Source organism: Chinchilla lanigera, unplaced genomic scaffold (genome assembly GCF_000276665.1).
Source record: "Chinchilla lanigera isolate Chin_1 unplaced genomic scaffold, ChiLan1.0 scaffold00110, whole genome shotgun sequence".
NCBI classification, from domain to species: domain Eukaryota; kingdom Metazoa; phylum Chordata; class Mammalia; order Rodentia; family Chinchillidae; genus Chinchilla; species Chinchilla lanigera.
The window spans coordinates 3,782,962-3,803,431 of record NW_004955511.1 but is presented as its reverse complement, the minus strand read 5'-3'; the positions used below and the strand labels follow the sequence as shown (position 1 = coordinate 3,803,431).

The window sequence follows — 20,470 nt, the reverse complement described above, 5'->3', positions numbered from 1 at the left end:
AAATAAAGATAAGTAAAAGGATGTCTTTAAGATAAAATAGACATTCTTGGGGCTGGGGATTTAGCTCAGCGGCAAAAGCGCCTGCCTGGCAAGCGCAAGGTCGTGAGTTCGGTTCCAGGTACCGGAGAAAAACCAAAAAAAAAAAAGATAAAATAGACATTCTAGTATCTTAATTTACATAAAATTGATGGTTATTCTTTCATCATATAAATTACCTCTTTAAATTTGAGTGATACTCAGATTAAACTATATATGTATATATATACATACATATATATGAGTTTGTGAATTTTAAAATGATTGAACTCTAATGTACATAACGTGAACCCTTAAGCATATTTTGAACCTCTATTTAGTGATTTCTTTGATTTAATTAGAAGGAAACCACAGAACCACAACATAACCTAATCGAGGTTACTCACCCACAGTAATGTGTACTTGCCTCTTTATAGTCAGGATTATGACTGGTAATTCTATTTATCAAAGTTCTAACAAGGATGCAGTTTGGTTTTGGCTATAAAACTGCTAGAACTGTAGAAAAAAGAGATAAACCACTAAAACTCTGGGAACTTAGGAGGGTAACTCTAAGTGGCCTCCAGTGAACTTGTTTTCTACCTCCTGCTCAGAAATGCTAAGCACACAAAGCCAGCTGAAAACCACAGCACGGAATCAAATTGTAATGGACCTGCTGAAGAATTTCACTATCATTTGCTGAAGGTTAGCGCAAGGGAATGTAAAGAAAACTTGGGCAGATTCTTTATTTTAAAGAGAATAAAAAAACCTGCAACAAAATAACAGCATAGGCAAAAACAAAACAAATTATCAAAAGGAACAGTTAATGCTTAAATTTTTTTTGACCAATTTTGCATGCTTATATCTGGTAATCTGAACAACTAATTTGAAGATTCTTTTGGCCTCAGAACACATTCTGCTGCCCGGGAGATGCAGGGTAGAACCAGCAATACAGTGAAACAGGGGTAACAAACGAATGCTTTTTTCTATGTTTCATTGTGCCGAGATTTCAGCATCCCCTCGCACTACTGTTCTCCCTGACACTCTACTGAGGAAACAGATAACCCACCAGGTGATCACTAGTGACCGTGAAGCCTTATGCAGAGTGACGGTGAATGTGCAGTAGGGGCTCCCTAAGCCAGGTCCCATGAGTTGGCAGGCTTTAAAATATACCTCGAGGAACGGTTCACTTGTGTTCACTGTCACGATCAGCGCTGCTATCTACAAAGACTCACAGGAAATCCTTCCGGCAGCGGCTCCTCCTGAAGTCCTTTGATGCACGGGCTTTTGAACCTTTGGCCACCATTTATGAATCAGGACGGTGGTAGGTGAAGACACCGGCCTCCAGCACGTGGGACTGTGTTACTTTTCAGGGTGGGAAGGGTCAGCAAGAGGTGGCGACATGCCAAGGAGGCTGGTGTGATTTGCAGGCCAGGGACACAGTGATCTCTGGAAGCTGAGACAGGCAAAGACACAAGGAGCACAGCACTGAGACACCTTGATTTTAGACTTCTGACTTCCGGCATGCTAGGGAGATAATCCACATTGCTTTCAACCCTGAAATTTGTGGTAATTTGCTGCTGAAGTAATGGGAAACAGAGGCAATACTGTATAAAATAACCCCAGATTGTCCCCAAGGAGCACCCTCAGGAAGGCTTTATATAGAGAAATTATTTCCTCTCATCTTTCTTTTCTCTTGCTCTTCCAAAGTATTTATAGTTTGGGTTTCTCATGTGAAAGAAACCATCCGATATTTGATCTTCTGTGTCGGATTTATTTCCCTCAGCGCTACGGCCTCAAGATGACAGGACATGTGGATGTAGATTTTGTGGGGGCGGGAAGGAGATCTGGGCACGGCAGGAAAGAGGGAGGAGGAAGGGAGAATAAAAGTGATGCGATACAACATACACAGGGGCCAATTCCCCGAGACAGATAGCGTCACACATGAACCTCAAACACAAACCAATAAACAGTACTGGAAAAAACAAAGGAACAATGAAGCAGTAATAAAGAAGAGCCATCGCATGGTTTTCCTGTCCTGAACACAAGTTTTTGTTGGCACAGCCTGGTCTGAGGGGATGTTCCTGGCACTGGTGGTGGGTGACACGCAGAGCGTGGGGAATTCACTCCACCGCCTGCGACCTCAGGGCAGACCTTGTCCACCCGCCCGGTCTGTAGCTATTCTAAACGTGTTCGCCTCGTCCTCCCATTCTCTCCCTCCCCCTCCCTCTCTCTCTGCGTCTATCTCTGTTTCCCGTCTCTCTCTCTGTGTTACAGGTTAGATGTGATGTGGACTCCACGCTTCCCATGTTTGGGAAGTGCCTGGATCACGGCTGTGTTACACTCGCCCCCGGGTTAATTCACTAGTGAGTCTATAGCTGAAGGTGATATTAGGAGGTGGGGTCTGGTCCACGCAGGTGGCTGCGGGGGCGGGGTCTGGAAAGATGTGTATTTCTCCGCTCTCTCTGAGCTTCCCGGCCACCCCAGCCAGAGGAGCTTTGCTCGGACCGGGCCCTTCCAACATTGCTGTTTTTGCCTTGGAGCCGACCGAGCATGGACTGCAACTGTGAGTTAAGATAAACCTCTCCTCTTTCACGTGGCAGGAGTGGAACACTGCCAGGGACCAGGAAAGTGGCTCGGGCACTATCTCTGTCTCTTTGCTCCTTGCTCTGTCTATCTCTGCCTCCCTCTCTCCATCTCTGTGTTTCTGAATCTCTGTCGGTCTCTGTCTGTCTCTGTCCCTTTGTACCTCTGTTTTTGTCTCTCCCTCTGTCTTCCTAGGTCTGTCTCCGTGTTTATCTCTGTCTCTCTGTGTCCTGTCTGTCCTTTCTTTCTCTTTATCTACCTCCATCGAGTTCTCCTTGGCCTTCTGTCTATCTGTATGTCTGTATGTCTGTCTGTCTCTCTCTCAGCTTTAGAAGGCCACCCTGACTCTGGGCTAACCCTGTGTGCCTTTGTTCAATGTCTATCTTCCGACTGGGGAAGGCAAAAGACTATAATTTGTCCCAGTATAATTTCTGGAAGAAACCAAGTGGTACTGACACATAGTATTTGCTCAGTAAATTGTGGAGAGTAAATTATTGACTTTACTCTCCCTCAGAACATTTCTAGAGCTATACCTGATCTTTCAGAGACCGTGCATCCAGTCCACTGTCCTGTCTACAGATAAAGAACCAAAGCTCCCAGTGGTAAAAGAGTTAGCTCATGCCTCCCGGCTGAGGGTGAAGGACTCCTTTCCAGCCAGCATTCCTTCCAGTTATGGGTCACACAGCATCTGGCTTTGTGAACAGCTCATCTGAAAGGAGGTGAAAGGGGCTAGGAGGAGCAATGCACTCTGTTCTGAAAGCCCTTTCTTTGTAATGGCGACTCACTTCCCCTTTTCTGGGAAATCTTGCTTCTTCAATCTGTCCCGTGAATTGTATAGCTGGGGCAGCTTTCCTCCTCCTCATTGTAATTACAGCGCTTCAGCTGGGAAGTAAGAGGCCACAGGCATGGGCAGTTTTCAAACCGTGTTCCACGGAACCCAGGTCTCTGAACAGACCCCTGCAAGGTAAAGAGGACAGTGGGCCCGGGCTTTGGGGTTTGTACCCTATTCAACCCAGGCAGCTCCTCTTTTGTATACTTTGTCTGGCAGTTCTAGGTAAATTTGCATTGGAAAGTGAAGAGCCCGCTGTGGGACAGTGTGTTTAGCCTACCCGCCCGTGTAGTCCAACCCTCTAAGTTTGAGAAAGAGGAAAGTAAGGGTCAGAGCAAGGGGGTGATCTGTAAGAAAATGTGAGAGCTCGATGCAAATTGCATTCTGAGTGAGTTCTCTGCAGAACCATTTTCTCTCTGTGAAGAACGCACTCACGATCACACGCAGCACACACTCCCGTGATCACGCGCACCATGCGGCACAGGGCAGGGGGACTGACAGCTGTGCACGCCTGCAGCCAGGCGGTGTGGCTCCTGTGTGCTGGAGCTCTCCCCCTGCAACCTTCTCACCTCCCTTCTCCCCCTCACTGGCTGCTCCCCGCAATCTCTCTGCCCTTGGGGAGCTCTGTGTTCCAGCACCAGCAATGGCAGAACAGCAGTTCTTCCCGGGTTGCTGGGAAAGGAAAAGCCTTCCACATTTCCGACTGCAACCTTCTTGCAGAAGGGAAGTGGGGATCTCTGGCGAAAGAGTTTCAGACTTGAGTGAAGGCGCAATTGTAGTGTGTGTGTGTGTGTGTGTGTGTGTGTGTGTAATAAGAAAGTTTATTTCCCGAAACCCAGGTATTACAGTATTTGACATGATTCAAATATACAGTGAATGTTTAAATTTGAAAACAGTGTATTATGTGTCAAGGTGCATCTGCTTTCCTACCAGTGAGTCGATTTTATTCTTCTTTATAGTGGAGCAGTGCTCCATTTTGGTAAGTAACGTACCAAAGATTTAGCTTCCAAGATTTAGCTATCGTGCGTTGTCTGCTATACGCACGGGTGTGCACGGATCCCTGCATTAGGATGTCTTTAACTCTTTTGTGAGGATACCTTAAGGTCATCATGTTAAGTGAAATAAGTCAGACACACAAGCTTAAGTATTGCATGCTTTCTCTTACCTGGGAAACTCAAAGTATAAATAAAGCCCAAAATAAAAGATAGACGATAGGAAGCCGGGCTGGATCTCTGGCAAATGAGAAGGGGGCCAAGAGATGGCAGAGGGGGACAGCAGGAGGAGACTAGCGTGAGAAGGAATCAAGAGGTGCACTGTGTGTGGACTCATGATGCACGGCAAACGTAAGAATGGAAATTAGAAAGTAAAAGCGCCCAAACACTTTGAGGGGGATTCATGGCGATGTGATTTTAACGTTGTAATTCAAAAAAATTTAGATATTAACCGTATACGCGATCACCCATGTACAGTGTGCCCCTCCGTTTTATTTATGAAAATGCTAACCACATCCAAATAGTCAGAATGAAGAAAGTCGGGCTGGCGGAGGTGACCCGTGGAAACTTCCCCACCCACACTCAGGCGCATTTGTCCAAACACAAAGATTCAAGCTCAAAACCGAGAATGGAAAATATTTGAGTGGCAGAAAGAGAGAACTCAAAATCAGGGCAGTAGGAGGGGTTTGCAGCCCTGTGGCTGAGGGGCTTTCTGAGCCAAACGTACACTGAAGGGCAGGGTCCTGGGGTGCTGAGGGCTGCGGAGGGGGGCGGCGCAGGCCTCTGGCCCGGTGTCTGCTGTTTGAGGGGTGCTGAGACCATCCTGACACTCACCAAGAGGGGTGTCCACATCCACACATGTGGGTCTTGGGTCACATCGAGCCACACCAAGACCCGCACCAACCCCGAGGCAGGCTAAGTACGGTTTTGAGCCGCTTGGGGCACAAGGCAGAGCAAAGCAGCCCCCACAGCAAACAACCCTGCTAGAAAACTTGTTCAAGACTCACAAGTCACAAACCATACCAGGCAACGAGTCACCCCCAAGGGGAAGTATCAGCAGAAACAACCAAGAGGAAAATGTGCACACCATGACCTATATGTAAGAGAATATTCTGAAATCGCTTTAGTAAAATGTCAGGTCATAGCTTTCACTTGAAGCTATTTGCTGTAACGGGATTGCAGAATCATGGACCAAAGGTCAAGCAGAGGCTGGAAAGGAACTCAACAGACTTGTTCTACAGAGAGTGAAATAGAGACTCAGAGATGGGAAGTGACTTGTCTAAGGTTACCAGTAGGTTCGTGGCAGAATGAGGAATAGAATCCAAGTCCAGGAAAAACCAGATCAGGAAACCCAGCTCTGCTTAGCAAAGCTCTGATTTGGCTCTTTAATAACTCGGGCTTTTAAATACGTGCCCCTCTCATTTGCATTGCACCGGTCTGATCCCACTTTCCTTAGTTTTTCTCTGACTGTCGGATGATGGAAGTGTGGCCATGGTTGGAGCAGGCCGGGTTCTTGAAATTGAGCACTGTATCACCACCAGTTGGTCATGATGGACCGCATGGACGACAGTGGTCCTGTCCATGGACAGTGGGGATGAAAATTCCTACAGCCCACAGACATCCTCACCATCATGACCTCAGAGTACAGCACATAACGTACGCAAGTGAGTACAGAAACTACTGCAGCGCCAGGCTTATAAAGCTACACCACACACAGCTACAACAGTAGATAACGCACGGTGATAAGAATGAGTGAGTGGGTTGCGGGTCTATGTTTCCACTGTATAGCACACCGTCGGCAGCCTCAGACGTCTCCTGTTGTCTGGATCTCTTAGTTCCATCATTTTCTCTTGTGCTAGATTTAACCTTAGAATGTTTTTGGTCATCAAGGTCCATATGTATTCATTGGGCTGGGGATTTAGCTCAGCGGCACAGCACCTGCCTGGCAAGGGCGAGGTCGTGAGTTCGATTCCCGGTACCAGAAAAAAACAAAAACAAAACATATATATTCATAATTTATTGATAATGTTTCCATTAAGAGACCATAGTGAGTGATTGACCTGCAAGTGAAAATAAAATGAAGGACTATGAAGCTATATGGTAGGTTATACCATCTGGGTTAAACACTCTGTACGATGTGCACACAAAAAACTTGCCCTAAGGTGCATTTCTCAGAACATATCCCTATTGTTTGTTAAGTGACACGTGACTGTGAGCCTACGCAGGAGGGCTAGGGAGAGAGAGAAGGGTTGGACTAGGAACTTTAGGTCACCCTGGTTAGCTGTAAATACCTGTCCAGGACAAGCGTAGTTTGGGTTCTTGCAGGGCCAGAGCTTGAAAGAGCAGATGAAATGTAGGTAAGGTAAAAGCTTTTGGCAAGTAGGAGCAATTCCCTGGGCTTTTATGATTTATTTATTGTGTAAGACACCAAGGTTATACTACTGAAAGGTCACAGAGTTCAGATCAGAAAATTAAATTTTTCCAAAATAAGAAGTATAAATAGCACAAATACATTCACATAGAATATGCACCCCAAAGCATTTGAAGTAAATTGAAACAAAAGTCCTATAATCATATTCCTTTGGCTGGGGTATCCATGGCCAACCAGTCATGATTTGTTTTTCCAGGGAAATGTTTGAGACATTTAGTCAGATTTGTCTGCTTTATTCACTATTTATCAGTTCAATATTAACAAATACTGATTGAATATCAGGTACCAAACTGAGGTGTACTCCAGGATTAAAATGATGAATAGAGACACAGTCCTTGCCCTTAGTATAAGGATTGTCCAAATATTGCATGGGATGTATTCATATTTCAAAAACTAGACATTATTTATTGGAAATTCAAATTTAACTGGCCCCCTGTGCTGTGCAGTCTAGCGACTCTGCTCATGTCGGGGTGGGTGGGAGCTACTGGGCGGGTGAAGGCTGCTCCGAATGCGAGCGCAGCCTCTTCCAAGGCGGGGCTGAGGGGTTGGAAGGGCAGGGGTGGGGTTCACCCAGGGCTGTTCCGGGGAGGTAGCTCAGAACTTGGGGGGTGTAGTCACATAGGTGTAGTCACATCCTTGCTGAGGGAGTCTAGGAAGACACTGAAATGGATCCGAGACCACATGGGCCTGTGGATTCCGAGAGGCTTCCAGGAAGAAATCGTGTTTGAGCTGAAATATGCAGGTCAAGCAGGAGTCAGCCTAGAGAAGTTAGAAAACAGCGCAGTCTGAACAAGCCGCAAGGTCCGCTCAGCCTGTAGGCAGAGCACTTTAGGGCTGCGAAACTGCCTACGGCCCTCTCTTTCCCTGTGCCTCCAAAGATGATTAATTCTTCAATGTGAATTCCATTCTCTCTCTCTGTCTCTCTCTCTCTGTCTCTCTCTCTGTCTCTATCTATCTATCTATCTATCTATCTATAAAACCCTCCCCAATACATAGTGCAGAAACTTTCTTCACATATTGTACCGTCCTCAAGCTTGTAAATATGCGACACTCGGGTTAAAATTGAAGGAAGCTCCACATCTCTCCTTGGAGTCTCCTGCCTTGCCCTTACACTATATTTGGGATTCTTCTGGGTGTTAGAGAAACTCCTCAGAACCCTCCCCTGTGCATGGAAGGGCTGTGGAAATATTGAAATATTTTCCCCTGTAGCTTGATAGGTGCTTCTCCAACCCCCCAGTTGCACCATCCACCTTGATCACCAAATTCTCCATGACCCAATAATAAAGGAACAGTTGGCCCAGCCGGAGGTCCCCAAGGCCCTGGCACTGTGGCCTTCACCCACTTCAATTAGTCAGTAGACAAGATAGGTGTAGTCACATGCTCACTGGCTCCTGAATATCTAGTTCCTGAACACCTAAGCCAACCACCTTCTCTTGCTTGGGTCATGGAGCAAATCATTGTCCAGGTAGCCACAAGGGAACAGACAGTCTGGTGTCAGCTGAAGTTTCTTAAGAACCAGAGCTTAAGTTTCTTAAGAACCAGAGCTGTCCAGAGACAGGAAGTAGAGTGATGCTACACTGTGAAAACAACCAGGCAGAGTTTGATGGATCTTTGAGACTTTTAGGGGAGGCTCAAGCAGTGGCTGAAAGGGCAGGTTCTCGCTAATTATGGGAGTCTATAATTCTGTCATTCTAATTCTGGGTCAGTAAGTGAAATACCCTGGGAAAAACCCAGCCCCCAACTGTTTTTAAATGATTTACTGAAACACCATCATATCTGTGCATTTGCGTATCACCTGCTTTTGCATCATAGGAGCAGATCTAAATAGTTACCACTAAAAGTATTTGCTTATGAAGCCTAAAATATTTACTATGTGGTCATTTATAGAAAAAGCTTGTCCATTTTGTTCCAAAGGATGCATGGAATGAATTCTTTGATAAGGCAATTAATCACTCCTAATTTACTTGCATCTTAACCCAGGTGGCAGTTCAATCAGATTGTTTTCCTTAAAGAGATGCACGTCCTTGCTTAGGATATTAGTAGACAACATCCAAGTGTTCCGTCTGAGTTAATACGGCTTCCCATGTAGACTACGGGGAGAAGCCAAGGTCCCGAGATGCTCTGACCTGCGCTTTCCCCAGTCCCACCTGAACACCCATGCGGACTTCACACTAAGCTCAGCCACAGTGAAAGCTGGTGTACGCTGGGCTCCCACCTGCACCATGAAAAGCTCTCCCTGGATGGCTGCTGCTAGTCCTCTTAGCAATGCCATCTGCTGCACAGAGGTGGACACTACTGCTAGTGCACAGTTGAGGAAATGAAAGCTTAGGAAGACTCCAGAACTTTCTCAGTGTCACATATGGAGACGGGATGTCACTTTTGTTTCAATTCTGAAACCTCCTTCTCACTCCATATTTGCCAGTGCAGCAGTTGAGATATTTCAACAGCTGTGGAAAACAGAACAAAATCTCATGACCACATAGAGCCACAGTCCGGCTCTAGCTCTTAATCTCCCATTTAGGCAATTGAACTGTTTCAGTAAAAGCCTGAAACTCCCAGTTCCACATACCTACGTGACAGAAGAACCTCCTCTGTCAGAAGGACAGTGACAGAAGGACACTTTCTTGTTTTTACCCTAACTTGTTCATTTGGATTTCAAGTAGAAAGAAAAATGGTGGTGATTCCTACTTTGCTTCAGCTGGAAAAACACCTGGAGCTCCAGGGTTAAGAGAAGGAAAGACTGAAGGTTAGACTGGCTTTGTCCTATCCAATGATGGAACAAGTATAGAAACATGAACCCTGCCAACAGCCCAACACAGACACACCACTGCTCAATCACTTCCTTTGTTCAAATCTTCCTCAGAAAGGTAGTCAGTCACTTGACAAAAAGATGCAAGGACGGAGAATGGAGGACGTAAGAAAAATTCCACTAGATTGTCAGTCCCGTCATGAACAGAGATCTCCAGGTTAAACTGTTTGCAGCTGAGCAAGAAGGAAAAGGGCATTTTTCCTGTTATGCCAGTGTCATTAGGCGGCGGGGGAAGGGGTTGGGACTATGTGGAGGACCACCTGGATGACACCTTTCAAACGAAAAACAATTATCTCCATTTTAGCAAAACCTGACCCTATTTTTATGTATTGGTGTGTACAGAGCTGGCTAGGACCTTTCCCTATTCCTTCGATTGCCTGTAAGCAGTGCAAATCGGTCCAGCTGAGGTGCCGATGTGCGGTCTTGAAGCAAAGATGACAGGGCAGTGTTTCCCCACCCCCGCAGCGCCCAAGTAAAACGTGTGTGAGCCGAGCTGGGACGAGGAGGGATAGCGGGGCGGAGAGCTGGGCTCCATGCTGTCAGCTGGGATCCAGCTTCGAGATAAGAGGCTATGACTTCCCAGGGTATAAAAGATTACATATCAGAGCTAAGCACTGACCCCAAAACATCACACACTACCTCAGTGTGTCATGCACACCACCCTTTCTGCAGATCCCTCTCTGCATACTGCAGAGGTGATTTGAGGTCTCCTACCGAGCCCAGCTCACAGCACTCACCTACTCCCCACCACTCTCACGTCACCCATCCTCAAGCCACTGCCTTTTTTACAAATTAATAAAATCGGGGTTTGGTTCTGGATCAAGGCTTTTGATTCAGTTAGCCATCACTGCAGCTGGACTAGGAACCCCTTGATTTTTTATCATTTTGTATATATTATTGTATCTTTATTTATGCCATGGGTTGCACTGGGAGTGGTAGGCTGGAATTAGCTGGATAGGATTTTAATAGCTTTTCCATGGGATTACAAATATAAACCTCCTGCACCATGAGGAGGACCGCGAAGGGCTCTCCATAGTCCTAAACGCTTGAGCCTTGTGCCCCCAGCCTGGGAGGTAGGTGAATGGGAATCACAGCTCTGAGGGCTCAATCTATCTGCTAGACTTTTATCACATTAAATTTGACACTGGTTACTCCAAGACTGATACCTACAGAGGATTCCTGACCTATAGCAAGGGTTCAATCAGTACTGATTTCCTGGATTGATGAAGCAGGCGTTCCTTAGAATATCGTGTCAACAACAGCCCAGAAGCAGCCCCGGAGCGCAGTGGGAATCGAGGGTGTGACTCACCAGTGACATCTGCAATGGGGACCCAGCCAAGACTGGGTCTGGACCACATCGAGGTTCGCTTCTCCAGCGCAGCGGAAGGATCACTCTAAATCACAGTCTTATGCCTTCCAAACCTAAATCTGCAAAGAGGAAAGAGAACAGAAAGGCAATAGTTGGTAAGGATTAAAAAGATCAGGGGAAGCTGGCGCAAGAGGGAGGAAAAGACTAATAAAGAACAGGAATAAAATAGCTTGGACTGCCCAGTTCTGGCCTTGCTTTCTTCTCATGGGACATCTGTACCGTCCACAGTAAAAGAAACCTTGAAACTATTGTACTCTTATTTTCGTGGTCAGCGGATCAACAATCCTGGTGGGAAAAACTGAGCGAGCGAAGCTGGTACAGCAACTTTCAAAGCATCTGGTTAGGAAGCAATGGTTCCAAAAAGAAAATATGGTCGCTTTGTTCACTGACACCTCCTCCAGTTCCCAGAACAAAGTTTATTGCAGAGTCTTCAAAAGGCAGGGTTCTCCGGTCCAGTTAGCAATGGTCTCCTGTCAATTTTCAGACTGTCCTGCTAGACTCCTGCTGAAAATGGAAAGGGGGTGGTTTTGGTGAATGCAACCGTTTTAGCCCACCATGCAGTGTGGAAGCAGGAAGCACCTGACCCGTTCCGAGCCCACAAAGTACTGAACCTCAGTCATGAGTCATGCTTGAGCTCTTCGTGAGAAGGCGTCACAGTGGTACACGTTCAAACTGAGATAGAAAGCAGACCTGGGACTTCCCTCTTGCTTCTTGTCAGAGGGAAGTGAAACTGCTTTTCAGCACCGCAGGTGCTTACCTCTTGTGGAAGAATTGCCTCTTTCCCCTAGAGGCCAAAGTTCTGAGTTGAACCCTGATCTTACCCTTCCTCAGGGGCATCTGGAGAGCTTATGCAATTGTAAGCACACTTCAGCATAAGACAGAGCAGAGCAAATAGCCGGGGGAAGGAATAAAACAGGAAAGGTGCGGGTGAGCATGCAGATCAAGCTCCTGGGCCCATTTCCTCATCATTCTGAGCCACTCTCCCTGCCCCAGCGTGCAAATGTAGGTGGAGACCAAAATTCCCACCATTTGCAGTTCTCCTTTCATTGTTTGCCTCAACTGCAAAGAGAACTTCCTTGAATACAGGAAATTCAGAGTCCTCAAGGTTTGCACCATTTTGGGGACATGAAAATGCCAGAAGTAATTTGCTCCTTTTAAAAGAAATGCATATATGTTGGTTATTCTCCTGATTACACACATGATACCTGTTATAATTCAGGACTTAATAGGTTCTCAGTAAATATTTGTTCAGTGGGTAAGACATGCTCATTTTTGGAAACTCAAAAAATACAGAAAAGCAAGAGGAAAAAAAAATTAGAAGTAATTTGTAAAACCTACCAACCAGATATAATTACTGTCAATGGGTTGGTGTAGATCCTTCTGGTTACACATATTTGTACATAGCTAGGGTCGTCCTGAATGTATCATCCTTTGTTTCACAACGTTATAGCATAGGAATTTCTCATGTTGTTAAAATTGAAGTAATTGTTCAGACTATAAAATCCTTGGTCACTCTTGTTGGATCTTTTAGCTATCTGCCATATTTTCCACGGTAAAAATGGAAGGAAGGATGTAGCCAAAAAGAGGAGGGGCGATGGGTGGGTGTTCAGAGCTACAGGAGCTCCTGCATACAGAAGTGTCTACATTCACCTTGCCTGTATTTTTGTTTCAGGAGATCAAGGACTCTAGAGGAGCCAGTCAAGTGAAAAGAAGAAGAAATTGTCAACGTGTCTCCAGGACAGTGTAAGTGAGAACATATTCCATCGCAAAGAACCTCCTGAGCTAATTTGGAGAGAAGTGTGTAGACAATGGGTTATTAGAAGTGCTCAAGGGCATTCAACTCTCATTTTCAAATTCTAGGATCCCTCTGCTGATACATATCTATGACAGTTACAAAAGAACCAGAACATCCTCTGAAGAGGTTTGGTTCTCTAGACAAAAATAGAAAGGAAACTTGTTCACAAACCAACCCCTCGTGGGAGGCTGGCGTAAGTCAGTGCCCTGAAGCATGACAGCCGTGGCATGAGTAGGTCCCGAACATGGTACTGCTGGGCTTACAGAGTGCTACCAGAGTCCACAGGACATTGCCAAGGACTAGTGAAATGGCCTTAGAGCTACACTACTGGCCTCTCCTTCCTCTTTCTCTTTCTTTCTTTCTTTCTTGTTTTTTTTTTTTTTGTCTTTTTTTTGAGACAGGATCTTGCTATGCAGTTCAGGTTGGCCTTGAGCTGACTTTGCAGCCCAGGCTGGTCTCAAACTTGCAACGATCCTCCTTCCTCAGCCTCCCGAGTGCTGGGATTACAGGCATGTGCCACCATGCCCAGCTTTTTTCTCTGTCTTTATTAATAAGTTTGCAATACATAACAACTGCATTCAGATTGGGAATGTGTAAGTATACACATAGTATCTTAACCACTTTCACTTTTCTCCCCATCTCTTCCCACTCCCAGGTCCCTTTCCCATCTCCACAAAACCAGCTTCCCCATTTGCTATCATCTTTTGCTCTGCTCTTTAAATTATTTCAATTTTGGGTTTCTCACATAAAAGAAACCATGAAATACTTAACTTTTTATGTCTGATTTATTTTACTTAGCATTATGGTTTCAAGGTGCACTCACGTTCCTACAAGTGATTCAAATATGTCCTTCTTTATGGCAGAGTAGAGCTCCTGAGTATATATATATATTTACCACATTTTCTTTACCCATTTATCTGTCTATGAGCCTACAGGCTACTTTCCAGATTTAAATATTATGCGTAGTGATACATGAGAATGCATGTGTCACTGAAATATGACAGCTTTAACTATTTTGCAGTTTTTTGAAGGGTCTCCATACTGGTTTCCGTAGTGGGTATACTAGTTTACATTCCCACCAGCAATGTCAAATGATTCCTTTCACTCACAGTCTTGCTAGCAGCCAGCATGTGTTGTTTTAAGTTTTTGATAATAGATTATATTCTTTCTGGACTAAAAAAGAATCCCAGTGTTCTTTTGATTTGCATTTCTCTAGTGGGCAATCACGCTGAACATTTTTTTATGTATCTGTTGGCCATCTGTGCTTTTACTTCTGACAAGGGTCTGTTCATTTCAGTTGCCCATTTCTCCTTCTTAAAATATTTTACTAGTATATGCGTGTAGTATGTAACATTTGCACTCCTTGTGAAGAGTTGGCACATGTACATAACATATCCCAATTCCTTTCTCTTATCTCTTACCCTTCCCTCCCTCCCCCTCCCTCCAGTTCTTGATATAGGAATCAAATAACAACACATGCTGGAGAGGCTGTGAGGAAAAAAGAATCTTTCTACACTGTTGGTTCACACTAGTACCACCACTATGGAAATCAGCATTGAGATTCCTCAAACAATTAAAACTGAAAATTCCATTTGACCCAGCAATTCCCTTTCTAGGTATCTTGAAAGAGTTAAAGACATCATATTACAGTGGCAATGCCTACTCATATTTATAGCAGCACAATTCATAAAAGCTAAATCTTGCTAGTGATCCATACTCATCCACAGATGAGTGGATAAAGAAAATGTGATATTTACACAAAATGGAGTACTGCTCTGCCATAAAAAGTGCAGACTTGAGTCCTTTGTAGGAAAATGGATGCACCTTGAGGCCATAACATTCAGTGAAATAAATCAGACACACAAGCTTAAATACCACATGGATTCTCTTACATGAGAAGCACAAATTATAAATACAGAGCAAAATAAAAGATAGATAATAGGAAGGAGGGGAATAGATCATTCTTAGCAGGAAAGAGGATCAATTACCCATTTCCTGACTGGACTTCTTATTTGGTGTTGCTCTTCCTCAAAGCACTCCTCACCTGCATAAATGAGCGTCTGAGGCAATTCAGTTCCTTGGAACGGTCTTTCTGTGATGTCTACAGGTGACAGTATAGTGAAACCTGTGCATGGAAATTGCCTCTTCTCAGTCTCGCACTGTATCTGCTTCCTGTATGATCTGGGGGCCATGAGGACCCAACTGGAAGTTCATTAACTGCTAGATTTCCTGGCTGTCACTCAGTATACTGAGACACATCGTAATTGTCCCCCAAAATTAACAAAGCTGGACTTCAATTAATCCTGGCACTAGATTAATGAGTTCGGAAACACTGCTGCTCATTATGGCAGCAACCAGACTTGGCATTAAAAACCCAAAAGAAAATTCATGAAATTATGTTCTTCTAATGATACAGCAAATGAATTGTTGCTTTAAAAAATGTTGGGTGATGATGAGTCATGTTCCTTTTTATCCAGTGCGCTGATTACATGCACCTAGCAATACAATGAAAAATTAAAGGTAAAACAACAGATACCACTCCCTGTAAACTGCACACATGCAGAAGCTATGTAAACGTGTGCATATGTACACATATACTCCTCGGGCACTGTGCGTTTTGGATAAATCAAAATCTAGATGACAGTATGGCTTTTGTCTTTGCTCAGACATCGGTGTCTGAAAGGAAACAGCAGAGTGTGGGGCCCCTGGCCTGCACTCGAAAGCTTGGGACAGGATGGCCTGGGGGTTCCCAGAATATTGCACACAGAATCCCCCTCAGCCCTTTTAATCTCTGCTCCAGCTAATGCCAGCTCCAAGTCAGCACTAGTCAAGCCTGTAACAGTGAGACCTCCTGAGACGTGTGTCCAGGCTTTTTACCTACGTCTTCTGAGGAAACAACCTCTGCCTCAGGAGAAAGGGAAGCTCGGGTTTGGCCTTGACCTCCAGCTAGCCTGGACATGGTGGAGGCAGGGTATCTCAGTAAGGGTGATGTTGCCACTGACCTCTGCATTTCTGGTAAAAAGGAAATTAGCCTCAGAGTTCCAGAAGGGATCAGTCAGGCGAAATTTTAAAACATCAAGCCCAAGAAAGTGAATAAACCCAAAGCCATCTGGTGGGGGACATAGTCAGGTACAGGGTCACACTCTCCAGGTGCCACTATTGCTACAGAGCAACGAGCTGCGCGTGGGGGACGCAGGGTAGGGACGTGCTGAGAATAGGGGGCTGGCTTTGTGTATCTACACACCATGACGTTTCCAAGTTCTAATGGACTTTAATATTCCAACCGAGTCTCATTTCCCCAATTCGCAGCATGAGCCACCTAAAGAGGAACTGGTGGTTTTAGGAGCGCTGTCGAAGTTGCTGTTTCTACAACGGCTTTCTCTCCCATCTTTCAGTTTGCAGCAAGTTCCCCAGCAGCTGCCGAGGTCAGTACAGAGCTGGAGCTTCCCGCGCCATGAACACCCTCGGGGCTGCCCTGCTCCTCTGGACTGTGGCGGCATGCGCTGGAACAGACGACCTTCTGCCTGAGCTAGATGAAACCGGGTTTCAGAAATGCCGGGATGCCTTGAAGCTACCTGTCCTGGAAGTCTTACCTGGAGGGGGATGGGATAATCTTCGGAATATGGACATGGGACGGGTGATGGAGTTGACTTACACTCGCTGCAGGACCACTGAGGACGGACAGTATATCATTCCCAACGAAGTCTTCACCATTCCCCAGAAGGAGAGCAACCTGGAGATGAACTCGGAAATCCTGGAGTCCTGGATGGATTACAAGAGCAGCACCTCCTTCTCTATTAACTTGGATATCTCCCTTTATTCCAAGATCAATGGCAAATTTTCTACGGAGTTTCAGAGGCTGAAGACTCTTCAAGTGAGGGACCAAGCTGTAACCACTCGAGTTCAAGTCAGAAACGTGATCTACACAGTCAAAATCAGCCCAGCCTCCGAGCTCACCTGGGAGTTTAAGAAAGAGCTCATGGACATCTCTGACCGTCTAGAGAACAACCAGACGAGGATGGCCACCTACCTGGCAGAACTCCTGGTCCTCAACTACGGCACCCACATCATCACCAGCGTGGACGCTGGGGCTGCTCTCATTCAGGAAGACCACATCCTGTCCTCTGCTCTCCAGGACAGCCAGAGCAGTCAAAAGAGTGTGACTATGTCTGCCGGAGCTGTCTTCTCACGCATTGTGAATGCCAAAGTAGACACTGGGTACTCCACTGAGGAAGCCTTGATCAAGGGCTACCTCTCCAACCGGACCAACTCCAGGGTGCTGAGCATGGGCGGAGTTCCCTTTCACCCAGGTATCACCCTTGAAACCTGGCAGAAAGGCATCAACAACCACCTGGTAGGAGTGGACCGGGCTGGCCTGCCCCTTCACTTCTTAATCAAGCCGGGCATGCTGCCCGAGCTGCCAAGGCCACTGGTGAAGCAGGTGTCCCAGACGGTGGAAGATGCTGTGCGTCGCTATTACGACTTCAATACCTACCCTGGGTGCACAGATGCCAGCTCCTCTAACTTCAATTTCCTGGCCAATACAGATGATGGCTCCTGCGGTGGGAAGACGAACAACATCTCCTTTGGCGGAGTTTATCAGAAATGCACCCAGCTCTCGGGCAGGGATCTTGCCCTCTGCCCAAAGTTGGAGCAGAAGAACCCGCTCACGGGGAACTTCTCCTGCCCCTCCGGCTTCACCCCAGTCCAGCTGCTCTCTCAGACCCACGAGCAGGGCTACAACCGCCTGGAGTGTAGGAAGAAGTGCACGCTCTACGTCTTTTGCAAGACAGTGTGTGAAGACGTATTCCAGGTGGCAAGGGCTGAATTTCAGGCATTTTGGTGCGCAGCCAGTGACCAAGAACCCAGACACTTGGGGCTTCTCTTTGGAGGTCTCTTCAGCAGTCGGAGTGTAAACCCTCTGACGAACCAACAGTCCTGCCCAGCTGCCTACACTACACTGAACCTCTTCGAGACCCTCAAGGTATGTGTTACTCAGGACTATGAGCTGGGGTACAAGTTTTCTGTTCCCTTTGGCGGGTTCTTCAGCTGTGCGGCTGGGAACCCCTTGGTAAATTCTTCCTTATCTGGAGACCTTCCGAAGAAGTGTCCCGGGGGCTTCAGCCAGCACTTGGCCCTCATCAGTGACGGATGCCAAGTGTCCTATTGCGTCAAGGCTGGGGCGTTTACCGGCTGGTCCCTGCCCCCTGCCAGGCTCCCACCTTTCACCCGGCCCCCCCTCATGAGCCAGGCTGCCACCAACACTGTCATCGTGACCAACAGTGAGAGTTCCAGCTCTTGGATTAGAGACTCCCGGACTCACCGCTGGAGGCTGGGCGAGCCGCAGGAGCTGCGCAGGACCATGAGGATCATCCTTGGGGAAAGCGGTGGCCTGTCTGGAGGGGCAGCAGTCGGGGTCTCAGTGGCCGTCACCTCCCTCTTGGCAGCTCTCATCGCTTTGGCTTTCTATGGCATCCGGAAGTACAAGAGTAAAGGCTACCAGGCAATTGATGGGGAACAGGAGAGTTTGTTAGCGGTTACTGCAACTAGAAACATCCCTGAGCAAGAGCCCAGGGAAAATCCAGCTTGAATCTCTACGTCCAGGTCAGAGCTCTCCTGGACACGAGGTTCCGTCACTTCTGACCACAGCTTCAAGCACATCTTCCATTCTTTCCCTCTCCACTTCTGTCTTCCATGTAAGGAAGTACCACGTGTCACAAACCAGGTATAACTTTACAACTTCTTGCGTAGATCCCAGGGCCACAAAACTACAGGAGCCCCGGGGACAAGGTAGGCAGTAGGGAGATGGAGGAACCGTGACTGGGGATGCACAGGCCACCCTGGGGACTAAAGCCGAAAGGGATGTCTTCTCCCAATGTCTGTCCTTAATTGTCTTCACTTGGTGGGTGTGGGGAAAGGAGGGAGGATGCACACCTTTGAATGGGAAATCACGCCTTGTCTGAAGTCTGCAGTAGCTTTTTATCTGTCAGTTGTAAAAATTTCTGCCTTTAAGTACCATCTGCCTTGTATTTTGTGCTTTTAAAAACTGTTTGTACTTTCTGCTTCTAGGCTTGCAAAAAGATACAGGAAGTCCTGTGTGGCCACTGTTTTTTGGCCTTGACAGCCCCATGCTGACCCCCTGGCTCAGTTTAGGGGAAGGATGTTCTCCAAGTCAACTCTACTCTTTCCAACTACCCCACAATTAGGACTTCCTGAGACCAGGCCACCGGAACTTCTGACTAGTGTCAGCAAGTCCTCAGAAAGTAACTTATAAGCTTCTGTTAGGTCAAGAGCAAAGGAATGGTTGGGAGAGGTGGAGCAAAAGTAACAAATGAAAGGCTCTGGCGCTTAGGAGAAACTGGAATTGTTAACCAGCTCGTTTCTTTTTCCCGACCTCATCAGGAGTCAGGCACCGAAGGGGCTGTACATTTGGATAGACCGACCATTCTGGTTTCGTGTTCTGTGTTACCACGAAGAATCATTTCCGCGTCCATGAGCAGCCCCTACCCTTTCTGTTTTCTGTCCCTTGTGTGGGTGTATGATAAGAACACACACACACACACACACACACACACACACACACACACACGTTCACATTTTCCCAAGAGCAAGAAAAGCGAGAAGTCAAAGTGAGCCCACATCTAGGTATTACTTCCTCCCTAAAACCAAAAAAAGCACCGGAAGCACCATGTGTGCTGTCTTTTTTCCCCTGGTAGAGAAATTCAGGTCTTTGAATGGAATGAGCCATCTGGAACCGCTGGCGACACCTGTGTGCCAGGCTGATGCCCGGGTGCGTCTAGCAGGATGCCCGGCCGTCAGCATTTGGGCTCTGCTTCTCTTCAACACCAGTTGTATCTAATTGTAATCACCTCCACACCATTTTTAAAAAGTATGTATTTATTTACCCGATCAAATGTCACCGGTGAGTTGCTGTCTAGGAAGGGTGGTTTGTCCTCTCCACTAAGGTTCACAGTCAAGGGCATGAGCTTGCTGGAGGCCCTTCTTCTGAAGGGGTTGACGTCTCCCAGCTTGTGGGGAGGCGGGACTAAGAGCATGTATTCATTTCCAACTGAGACACACGGCGTGAGTAACAGAATTTGAGACCCCTCTCGACTGCTCGGCCAAGGATGTTCATTTCTAGAACTTCTGTACTTACTCTGTCCCGTAAGTGTTCAACTGTTCTCCTCAACTTCTGGGCATTTTGTGGCTTCTGGGTATTTTGTGTGTTTCAGCCAATCTAATCACTTTTCTGCCACAGACTGACTGAATTCTTTAACGATTACTCAATCAAACAGAGTGACGCCCAAGGTTCCCAGACTTTTACTGCACTAGTTGCCCAAGGAAATTAAAAGTTTTTCACAAGTTTCTAGTTGTACTAATAAAACTTCACACAAATATGCATTAAGATATTCATTGAGGAATGTTTTGTCCTGCCGTTCACTGCTATGACAGAACGTGGGCGTCCGCAGCTCACATTCATTGAGGGACTTCAGGAAGTCAGGTCTTGGGGGCGGGACTCACAGGGCCTACTGAACTTTGCTTCCTCACTGATGTCCCGGGTTGGGGTCTGTGGAAAGACCAGTCCTGGCTTCCAAAGAAACCACATTACACGGACTCTCAGAGATGGAGCTCCTTAGGGTGACAGAG

General features: G+C 46.5%; 1 protein-coding gene and 1 long non-coding RNA gene across 2 annotated transcripts; one reads left to right on the top strand and one right to left on the bottom strand.

The window, feature by feature from the left end:
* Positions 1-6,462: 6,462 nt before the first annotated feature.
* On the bottom strand, positions 6,463-11,657 carry LOC106146983. The gene is made up of 3 exons (XR_001231672.1): positions 10,969-11,657; positions 9,066-9,297; positions 6,463-7,609 (listed from the first exon to the last, which is right to left on the bottom strand). It is a non-coding gene; the product is annotated as an uncharacterized LOC106146983 (long non-coding RNA).
* A 4,474-nt stretch (positions 11,658-16,131) lies between these two features.
* Positions 16,132-20,232, top strand: Mpeg1 (macrophage expressed 1). Its single transcript, XM_005408059.2, has one exon. The coding sequence runs from the start codon at positions 16,278-16,280 to the stop codon at positions 18,411-18,413; it is 2,136 nt and encodes a 711-aa protein (XP_005408116.1). The 5' UTR covers positions 16,132-16,277; the 3' UTR covers positions 18,414-20,232.
* Positions 20,233-20,470: the final 238 nt, after the last annotated feature.

What these genes read in the sequence shown, in the direction of transcription:
- Mpeg1 (XM_005408059.2), top strand. Translation starts at nt 16,278, where the DNA reads ATGAACACCCTCGGGGCTGCCCTGCTCCTCTGGACTGTGGCGGCATGC.